At 37.8% G+C, this 13005-nt stretch overlaps 1 protein-coding gene across 1 annotated transcript in view; it reads right to left on the reverse strand.

Annotated features, from left to right (window-relative positions):
- cpne5b (copine Vb) overlaps positions 1 to 13005 on the reverse strand; it is a gene marked incomplete at both ends in the record, with an annotated part of 140633 nt that overhangs the window by 29679 nt on the left and 97949 nt on the right. Inside the window, 2 exon segments of the mRNA XM_079242273.1 lie at positions 5840 to 5944; positions 7667 to 7770. Coding sequence (XP_079098399.1) covers positions 5840 to 5944; positions 7667 to 7770 — 209 coding nt within the window.

Raw genomic sequence — 13005 nt, forward strand, 5'->3', positions numbered from 1 at the left:
TTAAATAAGGTTTTGCTGTTCTAATTATGTGAAACTTTGAGAAATCCACATGACTCCTGACCTGACTCAATCTTACCATTTTATCTCATACATTTTTCAGCTCACACATATAAATGTGCATATCAGGCATATAATTTATACTATTTAAACTATATACATTGTATTGCAAGGATCAAATCAAAAGCCCCTCTGAAAAATAAACTAATAGGGCTTATGAGGTCAGAAATTTCAATTAATCTGGGTAGAAACAAGCCGTGGCTTATGATAATCTTTTCTCCTTGAGTTTCGTAGACTTGATGTCAGTAGGTGCATCGCTATGGGCCTGAAAAGAAGGCTCAGTCTGCCATACGGAGTGTGGGGAGGCTGATTTAGGTTTTTAGTCTCTTTAATATTTGATATGTTGTCGTAAAGCTGCATTAAATAAGCTCATCAGGCTCTGATAAAGCAGTTTGAGTTGAATGCAGCTTTTAATTAACAGTATGATCTTTAAGAACTGAAATGATTAAAACTTTTTTTTTTAATATAGGCTTTTGATACATATCATGGGGATCAAATCAAGAGAACATTTTCTCTTGCTCTTTGCACTTGAACCACTTGAAATCACTGGAAGTTTTCCTTCACTTGATAGATTTATACAGTAATTATATAGCACACAATGCCTGACAGCTTGGAGAGCTGGGTTTGATACACAAATACATGTAGGATGATACCAGAGGCTGGAAATATTATTTATTAATAGAACCTAGAAACTATATAATTAAAAAGACACACAGACCTCCCAACTCACTTCTTGCTTAAATATGGACTCAAAAAACAAGCAAGCCCTGGCACAAGTTTTTTTTTCACCCACACAAATGTATAAGATGTTTATTCTGCTGTCTTGGTGATGTTTCAAGACTGTCAGAGTCTTAGGCTGTTGCAGGTTGTGCCTTGTCACATTTCATTACACTCCATGTGGGCATGTGTGTGCATGTTTTTTTTTGTTTTGTTTTTTTGGCGTAGGAGCATTTTAGAAGGCACGTTTTATGGCATGGTGGCTCCTTTGTATATGATTGGCTCTGACAAGGTAGAGAACTCTGCATGGCCTCATGTTTGATTGGCTGGCCGATGGCTTTTATCCACCGTTACACCAGTTTCAAATGTATTTCTTAAGGAAAATCCATCAGTGGCGCTCTTCCCGTCTGTCTGCTTGGGATTTATCTCAGCTTTCTATGCACACGGCAGGTTTTCAGCAGCTTCCATAATTAGTTTGACTGCATACAAACAAGATAGGACAGACACCTTTGAGAGAAATTAGAAAAAAATTAACATGAAGCAGAAAAAAAATCCCCACATCATTACCTTTGAGATATTCCCCTTTATAAATACTATCTGTCTGTCACCATATTATTCCCTCTGTTCTTATGGCCCCTGGTGATTTGTGGTGTTTAATTTATTTATTTGTTTTTTTTATTTGTTTTGCTTTGTTTTGTTTTATTAAACACATAAATTAGAAATATGCAGAGATGTTGTGAGGAAAGTCAATTCTTAACCCCTCTGACTTAATGTGCTTTAATTATGAGCCAACTGGGAAAGGCAATCAATTATTTAGAAGAAATATTGAGAGAAATACGAGAATCGTGTGTTTTCAGGGAGAGAATGAAAAAAAAACCAAAGACAGATACGCTACATTGTCAAAAGTGTTGAAAATTATACATAATTTCCCATCATAATACTTACCTAAATTGGGTTTTTATATTATTTGTACAGTGTAAAACATTCATTTATATACTGGGATTTATTTAAAAAAAAAAAGAAAAAAGAAAAAAAAAAGTGTACTAGCCAAGTTTATGTCAACCGCAATATTGTTGATAAAAACATAAAATAAGATGGGAGACAAAACAAAGCCTTGTGGAGCTAATGCAAAAAGACATATCATGTAACTGAGGAGCGAGCCATTTGCTAAAAACTGTGCAAACACAACAGACATTAGCGTTACCCTTAGCATTAGCTTAGCATTAGCTAGCCTGTCTGTTGCTTACTGTAAACAAAATATCCTTTCTAGTACCTTAGCAACAGCAATAATTTTGACCTCACTGTTCCCATAGCAACAGCTGCCATTTCCTGGCTTTATTATTTCCTATTTTGTCTCCTCACAGTTCCTGTGGAAATGACTGTTAACATGCTGACAGCTGCCATTTTGTTTCATTGTCTTCTATCCATGTGTAGCCTATTTATGTATCATGCTTGGCAGCATATTAAATTAGATGAAAAAAAAAATTGTACCTTGATTGGACATTTGCTAAAGATCAAAATCAGTAGATGTAATAAAAAATTAGCCAACTTTATTTCCCTTTAGGGATTAATAAATCACTATTGATCTCATTTTATAATTTTATGATTAATTTAATTAGACTGATATTTGTGATATTTGTGATGTGTGTGTTTTGTGTGTGTATGTGTGTGTTTGACCAGATTTACAATAGCTTTATCTTCTGGTATTTTTGTTTTTATTGATGTGCTGGAGCAATCCGTTTTTAAACATTCTCTATGGAGACTCTGGTCTGGTCTGGAAAGCTTCGCAGTAACCTTGAGACCCTGGGACCATGGTTGAAGGACTTTATCAGTTTGAGTGACATTACTTTGGCCCTTGTTTTTGTAGAGATGTAGTTGTGTTTTTTGAAAACATCTCCAATGGGAAGGAATCTTTAGTCTTTTGGAGTCCAAATTTGATGAAAAGTCCTCTCTGGTCCAGAGACTTCCTTTGGTTGGACCACTTTCCCCTCCCCACAAAACCTGAGATGTTGATTATCGTTGTTGATTTATAGTGAATCTGTGTCTGAAACTGGTCCAGTGACTTCTGTGGTTGGAGGATTACTATTTCTGAAATTGCCTGTGGCTCTGAGCCTTGAGAGTCTGAGTCCACATATTGTTCTGAGAATAATTCAGTTTGGACTCTGCTACCTCTGAAAGACAGCCTGGTTTGGATGCCAGATCCAGAATCTCATGGTATTTACTGCCAGTTGCCAACTTGAGTTGTACAGTTTCATATTAAAGACATTTCTTTAAATCCTCCAGCTCATCGAGGTTCTACCTGAGCTCACTGTGACCTTCTGGGTGTGGCGCTTTGGATGACTGACCCAGTTCCTCAACAACGTCCTTGTGTTTCTTCAGTTCCTGGTAATAGTGCTTGCTGAGGTAATATTCTTTTTCGTGTTGCTGGTTTGTCCCTGCAAACGTTTTCCAAGAGCTTTCAGATCCATTTCTCTGTCTCCAAAGTGAGAAGCTAATTTTTACTTTGTGGTCTGAACTTTAGATTACGCACCTCATTGAGCTGAACTTCTTTCAGTCTTTTTTGTATGGTACATGTTAGGAGAAGTGCTTCAGCTGTGTTCACGTAGTGGACAAATCTGACTTTTCCCTCCATATGTCACACATATCAAATTTTCTTTATTACAGCCTGAAAAGCACATATCTTATTTTGCTAAAAAGTCCCAGAAAACCTTCATACGTGGTACTGAATCAGTTCCATATCCGTTGTTTTTCAGGCAACCTCAGTCTGAGACGACGTCACAATCTGCACCAGAGGAGGTCGGGCACAATCAGATGAACAAAATGATGGACAAAATTATATAATATCATTATTGTGTCTGTTCTGATTCCACAACAACTTCAGAACTGACACAGACATTTGCACTGACATGTATAGCATCCTTATTTACTTCAGTAAACCCAGTGTACCGAGTGGGACATCATGCCTTCTGTGCATGAGGGTCACTTCAACTGTATTCACATTGGAGTTTGATGGAGGACAAACTCAAACTTTAATGTCAACAAACATGCAAACAAAAGAAAAATAAAATCAGATATCAGCACAGACAAAATCATAAAAAAGCATGCCTGCAGTGTGAACGTGACCTTAGTGGTGGGGGACAGTAGGACACCTGTATGATGGACTGGGGGGACCTGGCTCCAAAAAGGTGAAGAATCGCTGGTTTAGCTGTAAGCTAATGCCGCCATGCTTGTTTTGAGAACAAGGTTCTCTTCTAGCAACACTTTCAAACAAGTGATATTCATTCAGTATTTTTCTAATTGTTAGTTCCTGAACTTTAACATTTAATAGACCAACTGTGGCCTGTAGAGTCTGAGATGCAGTTCAAGGCTTTTTTTTTTCATTTCTCTGGTCATTGCACAGTCTGACCTTGAGCAAAATTGCAGGGATGTCCCCTCCTGAGAAAATTGGCATCTCCCTTGAATGTTTTCCACCTTTGAACTTTGTCCCCGTGGAATAATGGACTCCACATTGTTCAGAAAACAACCTGATGACCTTTATCAGATTGATCGTGAAGGTTACAACAATTGCTTCCTAAAGATCACTGCTGATAACTTTTCTTCTTGCTTCATGCTACTTGAATGCTCCAAACTGGAAAACAGACCAAATGTCTGCTGTTATGGAGGTTATCATACCTTTATTTATCAGTTAGATTTTATTGGCAGTACTTGGCCCATTGTTACCCTCTTAATTTCCATAGAAGTAGCAGGAATCTATTTAGTAACTCACACGTCTTCCTATTTTGGCTTCATTTTTGATAAATAAGTAACAATATGGCGTAATATAAAAAATGTCATTCATGTTGGCTTGTTGTATGTAATTTTAAAAATTGATGAGGACCAATTTATTTATATTGCAAGGGTGTCCTTTACAGCAAAACCATTAGAAATAGAAAAGCACACCGTTTTTTTGTTTTTTTTTAACATTAACTATAATGTTCCTTAACATCAACACACTGAGCTGCTGTATAAACCAGTTTATCTTGCATTGCCTTTCAACAGCCTTCTCTAATAAAAGTGTTAGCATGAAATTAGAAAAATTTGAAGGTCCCACTTTAGATTATGTTAGCTATGTTTGCCCAGAGCTATTGTAGACATTTTGTGGTGCAAAATCCAAACTCCCAGGAGATGAACCTGGTTTATGTAAACATAAATAGCTTAAAAAGAGTAAATTCTCAATGACTCATAATTTCACAATCCAATACGTATGAAAACATAAAAAAATTACACTGCATTTCTGCCAATACAACCTGCTAAATCCTGCATCCTACGCGTGCTTTTGACACAGTTCAGGTCATTGAACACAGCTTTTGCCATGCACGGCGTGATGTACTTGACAGGAAAAGCTAAACGGCGGTTACACTGGAAAAGTATAATTATTTCAAGGAAGAATTTACACACAATGCTGTAGCAGTCAAATGTTGGAGCACATCTACCAAGTAATTTTGAATTAGCACGTATATCCAAACTGACACTTGCTATGAATTTGTATTTAACTACAATGAATTTTCTTCGTCTTAAATTGTTTCTAGGGATGAAAGTGGTTGATAACAGAAACACAAGAGAACAGAGGGCAGTGGGATTAAACAGGCTAACCTGCGTCTGGCAGGTATTTTAGCTCAAATCGATACAAAAGGATGTGCGAAGCACATGGTTGCTCTGAGATAATGTGGCAGAGCAAATAATGGGAGGTTTAACACTGCACCATGCTGAATTGGTATTGATTTTGTTCTGGTTAAATTATTTTTATATATGTTCAGGGTGAATAACCGCAGTACTTAGAATGCACTTTATCAGTCAGAGAGACACTAATTAGAGTCGTGGTAACAGTCGAAATATTGAGCCAACAGAAATCAGTAACAGCAGATGTCTTTGGAGGCAACATTACTGACTATTCATGGTGTGTGTCTTACTATGTGTCATTAATTCAGTCGTAATAGAGGAGCAAACAGCGGCAACTTCAGCCGCTGTGAATGGCCAAACAACAGTTATATGGACCGGAAAGTTGTAGAAAAGGAGAATGTTGTACCTGTCATAGTCTCCGTTGCAGAGTGCTCGAACTGGGATGGCGAAAGGCTGCCACACTGGATTTAGTGTGTTTTTCATCACCTCTGTTTTGTGGCAGATAGTAAACCTGGAGCCGGAGGAAAACGGAGGTTAGGAAATTCTATGTTGAAGAGGAGGGAGAAAAAGAAATGTAATTGCTTGTTACTTATGTGAGCCAGAAATGCTACGAGAGAAAGAAATAAACAAATGAGGGGAGGAGCGGGCAATTGAAGGGACAGAAGCAACAAGACGTGCAAATCCTACAGTCCTATCTCGCAGTGACAGGAGAGTTCTTTTAAATAGGGCTTTGTTTTCTGCTCGGTCTCTGTTTTAGACCAGGGAGATTAATTTAATATTCCAGTCTGGCTTTTAAACCCTTTCCCTTGACAACACATGTGACAATGACCTGCAAATGGATTTTTTCTGGTGTGTGAAATGTTTGTCAGAGCAAATACCATCCAAATATCCTTTCAGAAAGCAACATGTATCACTGGTTTGTCAGCTGTTTTTAACCCAAAGCCTTGCATTAGGCTCTTTGTGCGCTACCAAGCACCTCAAGCCTTTTAACACTGTGTGACTTCTTGAACCTTACAAACCTCTAATTTAGACTCTCTTTGGCACCTCTAGAAACAAATATGTGTAGCAAGGCTGGGGAATCAATTTCCCAACCTTGTTGTGTATGATAGGAAAGAGTATAAAAAGCTTGAACACATTTTCAAACTGCAATGACTGCCATAGCCACCACATGAGATGACACATTGTTGAGTAAAGATGACATTTTGTTCAGTTATTTTTTGACAAAATGCAGATACATGTTGTATTAATCTCATATTTGTAGGTCTCTTTTTCTAACAGTCTATTTAGCATACTTGCCTATTTATATCTATATCTATATGGGAAACTGCCATGGTGGTGTGAAATGGATGCATGCTTCTCACATACCTACTACTGCAGCTCTGCTCTCAGACACTAAACAGATGCTAAACTGCACGTCATCACATGCTGCTTTTGCTGAATGTCGCTACGCTATGGATTATTAAAAATCAATGCCACATATTTTCACATGCAATATTTACTTTTACAGACATGTACAGAAGTGCTTTTCTTTGTCTTTATTATTTGACTTTCTATTTACTTCATTTAATGTTTTTCTATAGAAATACATCAAATAATATAATAGAAATATTATATAAAATTTGTCTAGTATTGTTATTTTTGTCCCGTTTAGTTGGTAATGACATGTATATATGAAATTTTACACTGTATTTGTTTATTCTTCAGTGAGTGGCAGTGTGTTGGGTGTCTCTACTTATGTCCACTGAAGTGGCAAATTTGTAAATATGCCTTCCTCACTCATGAATATACTAGAAAACAGCCTTTAATTAGGTGTCCACTGTAGTGGACACGATGCATCAAAGGGTTAAATTATGTGCAATCTCAAGACATTCTCATTCTCATGGGGCCAAATTATACCGTGAAACGCTAGTAGTTTCAGTGGTGGCAGAATTCGTTGTAAGACGTCCAACTTTTAAATCCTTAGTTCATCTAAAGGTTTCACACCAGATTTAGTCTTGCGTATGTTGACAACTATGCTAGTTTGAACCTGTTATAGTTTTACACCATATTCTTTCACAGTGTTAAACTAATTTGTTTAAAAAAAATTCCCATAGATATCTGCTGCAATAAAGTCTGAGACCAATGATCCAGAAAAGGCAGCTCTAAATGACGAGTTGATGAGCTGTAATAAAACCATCTGTAACTTTGTTTTAAACACTCGGAAAGAGAAAGCAACACCCCATCATGTACTTACGTTCCATCCTCGTTGCTTCTGTAGAAAACCATGAATGGGTCAGACTTGCCAAAAAAGTCCTTTTTGTCCAGCTTGTTGGCACAGAACTGCATAGTGGCACTGTCCTGCAGGTAGGGGTAAAAACGTAGATATGAGGAGGAGAGAAGAATTGTAATGCAAGTTCTTTCTGGTATTATTTATGCTAACATATTTGTGCTTCCCCCTCATACTACTTTTATATTTACAGCTTTCTTTAGGGCAATAAAAAGATGCAGTTACTGAATAGTGCATGATGGAAATGCATTGTTTAGATCCCCTCCAACATACTGCATGTCGGTGTCTTTGTCAGTGTGTATACTTATATTTATGCACAAGACCAGTCAGGTTTGATGCATAAAAGCATGTGTAAGCATCGTAGGCAATGTAAAGGGAGTTCTCATAGATTCTGTAAACATTTCAGGTGCTTACTTAGTTACTTAAATTCATAACTCTGATTTATGACTAACTCAGCATAAAATGGTATACCCCTTAATAGAATTAACTCATTCAGACATTTTGGACTTTAGCTTCATCCTAAACATCCCTTTTAATCCTGTAATCATAAACAGACCTTCAGTCTATTCTTTCTTTGTTTCTTTCTGAAAGCTTGTGCATTATGTTGCACTCTATGTTTACTTATGCCAGTTTTCATCAACCCTGTTCCTCAAGCTCTACCATCTGCAGGTTTTCGTGTTTCCCTGCTTTAACACATCTGACTGAAATCAAAGTCTCATTAATAGGATGATACTGCGTGTCAAATTACAGGTTATTTGACAGCAAGCTCCTGAAGAACATTTTCATTTTAATCAGGTGCATGTTGGACCAGGAAAACTAAAACCTGACTTGTACATTTGCAAAAATCTTTGGAGTATTTTTAGGGGTTGGACACGGAGCATCTCTGATTCACATCTTATTTGAATAATATTCCCCTTTTCAAGGTCTCGGTTTTCTCCTAAAGTTACCCATGCATGGTAAAGTAAAAGGCTGTTATGTCAGCTTCTTTCATGATATCCTCTCACACATATGCTGGTACAGATGGCTTGCCCAATCATAATTTCACATAAAAGGCCACAGCCACTGCTGGTTTGAAATAAATAAACTGTTCCATTAATGCTGTAACACAAATACTCATTTGGGATTTTAGAGATTTTACTGTCTTGTTTTTAGTCTGCATCATGTAAATGTCACCAGCACATATGCTTCCAGTCTGTAAACTACTGGCTCTCAGCCTGAAAGCCACTCAAGCTTTATCTATAAACACGACCTAATGGTCCATCATTGATGCATGTGTGTGTGTGTGTGTGTGTGTGTGTGTGTGTGTGTGTGTGTGTGTGTGTGAGTGTGTGCTTTTAGTGCGCTGGCGTTTTCATTTTAAACCATGGTGCTCTATTCATCCACCAGAAGTCATGCTAAATTCATAATATCTGCTTTCCAAGTCTAATTCTAGCATGAGAAAGTCATAAACTAGCTCTTCTGATCCGGTCACATTATCTGTAAGGAGTCAGATGCTTCTGGAGAATTTCAGATTCAGAGAAACCCCAAACACAAACCCATTTTTCCGTTGATCTTTGTGCTTCTCTAATGTGTTTTGCTCTTTGCTTTGGTGCTTTACGTACTGACAGCAGGAGCACTTTCAGGTATCAGTTAGGTTAAAATGTTATGTTGTAGATGGAAATTACAGTATTTTTCTTCAGTATCCTTCAGAAATAAAGGAATAATGGCTCAGTCTGTTTACAAGTAAAACTTCCAATAAAAATCCAGTTTTAAAGACGTGTTACAGAAGTTTTCAGTTTTTCACACAAATGACAGTAAAAGACAGTCTTATATTGACTGTTTTTCTTTCTTTCTGTTCCTTCCTCCAATAATGTTCTCTTACATTTCTTTTCTGAATTAGTCACACTGGACGTTCAAAACAGCCAGTATCTGTTTGCTTGCATGTGAAGGTAAGCTCTGTTGCAACATCGTGCAACGTAGTGGGTTTAAATGGGATATGTAGTGCAGTTTCTCAGCTTTTGGATGCAGCTGTGCAGCGACAGCTCCAGAAATATGCATAAATGATAACACTCTGCCATTAAACGTGTGCAGACTGTGGAGTTTTAATGGCAGAAAGAAACATAATCTTTACCTGTGCTAGCATAACTGTATGCTACTTTATAAGATGACACTTGTGGTATTAAAAAAAAAAAGGAAATATCATGGATTAACAGGTTCATAATGCTCTGTTCCACTGTGCAGAGGTTCTCTCCAACAATGCAATTTGTACTACAACAACCTGATTCCTAAAAAAAACAATTTATTAATTGATTTTATTTTAAGGAAACTAGTACAGGTTTTGAAGAATGTGTTGTTTGAAGGTGACCTTAAGCCAGAGTTTGACCCTTTGACTCTTCTGCAATGAGTCTATAAGAAAGTTCTGCATTTAATGATTCATTGTCAGCAATGCAGGTTTACGTGAAAATGAAGCCAGAAAAGAGTAAAAGAAAAAAAACAAAAGAAAAAAGAAGAAAAGAGTGGAAAAAAACAAAGATTTGAACTGCTGTTCTTTTGTATTCTAAACTATTTTTAAAGAGTCAAATAAATTTTGTGCAGGGATCACAAACTCAGATCCTTGAGGGGCTTCCATATGAATAAGACCACCTGATTAATTTGAAATGGATCCAGCAGCTTAAGTTTTACACAATGAATAAGGTGTATTGAAGCATGCAGTGCCTCTTGAGGACTGAGGTTTGTGAGTTTTGCAGCCCTTAACCATGTTAATGTATTGGGACATTTGGAAAAATGTCGCTTTTAAATGTTTCAGACCCCTGACTTGAGCTAACATGGGGGAAAAAAAGATCAGACAAAAAGAAATAATAATATCAACAATAAATCAGTCCCCACAGGGCATGATGGGAGATTAACTTTTACCCCAAACTAATGCTTCCTCCTCCTCAGAAACATCCCCACTCTCTTAATAAATATGCTTAATTTAGCTTTCCCTAACAAGCTGAAATGCTATGCTTTTCCAGACTCCAAATATAAATCTCATGCCTGCTGCTTAGGCGCTCTCTGCTTGTTTGATGCAACCCCTCCCTGATCTGTTGGCTTTCTCCCTTTCTCATGAAGTGGCAGTGCAGAGATGGGGTCTAACTTATCTCTAGCATTTGTGCTGTAGATTCTAATCTCTGAAACACAGTGGGTTCATTACAGTACATCCAGATGCTATATCAGTATAGATTGGTGTTGTTGTCAGAGCCCGAGGCCTTACAATGCCCAGCCATGGCACCACTGATGATAGCTTAATGGTTTTATAATGTTGCAGCTTGCACCTCGTGTTTGACTTTGTGCCAAGTGGCAAATCAGTGAGACAATGTCCAAGTGTGTGTCTGTGAGTGGGTGTTCCACACACATATCATTTTTCATTTTAGTACTTGCATGCATTTTGTTACAGCGTCTGTTCTGTGTCTTTATCAGGCACATCCAGACACCCAGCAGCACACACTCATGAACACATCACATTCACTCAATTCCAGTAGCAAGAGAGGAACTTTATCTCTATTCATGCCCTCAGCCAGGGGACGCGTTCACTCTACATGACTGGCTTTTGACACAAACCCTCCCACACAAACCTCACTCTCCTACTGTCTAATTCTCTTGAAAACACTCCTTTAATCCCTCGGGAGAATGTGGGCTCCACACCACTCACTGATAAAAGCAAAAGCAGATGGAAATTCATGTCACCTGAACATGACAGGAACTCGTTTGCTGGATTCCAGCAGGTTACCTACTGTGCATGGGCCTGGTGCAGTTTAAGCAACACAACTAACTGAACCTCTCTCCCTAATTGCAGATATTTCACATGTACTTCCATCAAAGACCGCAGGAAGCCATCTACATAACTCGCTTTCATTTCTGTTTATCTGTGATAAGAATGGATAAAATGAGTTCCAGGGAGGTGGAAAAGGGATCCTCCTGCCCACACATCCCTGGTTATCACTCCATGGTGAGTGATAACCAGGGATGACTTCAGCTTAACAGACTTAAAACATTTTAAATGGAAGCAATATATATATTTTTTTTAAATTTCAATTTTAGACACTGGCATTTGATATAACGGAGTTCAATTCTGTATATTCAAACATGGCATTTATATTCATACATACAAATATCATGGCACCATAAACAGAATAAACAATTTCCTAATAAGTCTGATTAAATCCAATTGATTTTACAGCAATTAGAATCCAATTAATTGTAATCCAAGCCATGAGCTCTAAAACAACTGGCAGCAGTGTGTCGTCGCCACAAATTAATTTAGTCCAATTGTTAACAATGGTCTGTTTTTCAGTCTTCTAATCTGAGTCATGTGCACGTCACTAAATACCGTATAATTGCAAATGTTTGGTGCACAAAGTGTTTTCTGATGTAGAAAGTGTAATAGAGAAACAACAGACAATAGGTCCATATTCAGTCTGTAGAGGTTTAATTTAGGTTTAGTCAGTTATTTTTATTTACATGCTGTGATATGTTGTACTTGTGAGTAATTAGTATCTTAGCGGTAGTACAGAGCAGTCAGACTGCTTTCTGTTAAGAATCAGATGGTTTCTGAAGCTGAATACGACTCAGAACGGATCCACCAGAACAGATTTTTACCATTTAAAACCAGTCAAACCAGATAAATGTCATAGTGGTTTGAATGATAAGTTATATTTTGGATATTTATACTGTGTTACCTCTGCCTCAGACATTTAAGCCTCGTTTCCACAAACCCTATTATCCAGCCGTCCTGCTTTTTGTTACCGTTCTGTTGGGGTGCAACTCTAACTAATCCAACCTGAAAGGGTTGACACACCGCAATTTGTTGACTGGTAAAAGAAAACGTCACATCCCATCTGACCTAGCATAAAGAAAAGTGGGAATAGCTCCTTTTTAGAGCAATAGATTTTTCTTTTGCTTCTCAAATCTCCATTTTTCCCATAATAAACAGCCACACATCAGGATGAAAGAATACAAACGGTTGGATGATTGCCATTCTCCATTTGTTTCTGAGTCATGTTTTGGTTATACCTTAAGGAAGTTGTTGCGCTGCGATGGCGTCATGCTATATGTACAGTAGCTGTGGCATCTATGTCTATCCGTCCAATGCTCCACCTTTCAGGTAAGGTTACGGCTGGCTGAAGGATCACAACAAGATCACAGCCTACAGACCATATCACGTTTTGCCCCGACCTGCACCTGCTGGTGGAAACGAGGCTTAACTGGGTCTGTGCAACATGGTCCAAACTGCCACGTGGTGTTTCAAAATTAAACGTTTTAAACACGTCACATAGACTGTTTCGGCT

Source organism: Telmatherina bonti, assembly GCF_933228915.1.
Source record: "Telmatherina bonti genome assembly, chromosome: 6".
NCBI classification, from domain to species: domain Eukaryota; kingdom Metazoa; phylum Chordata; class Actinopteri; order Atheriniformes; family Telmatherinidae; genus Telmatherina; species Telmatherina bonti.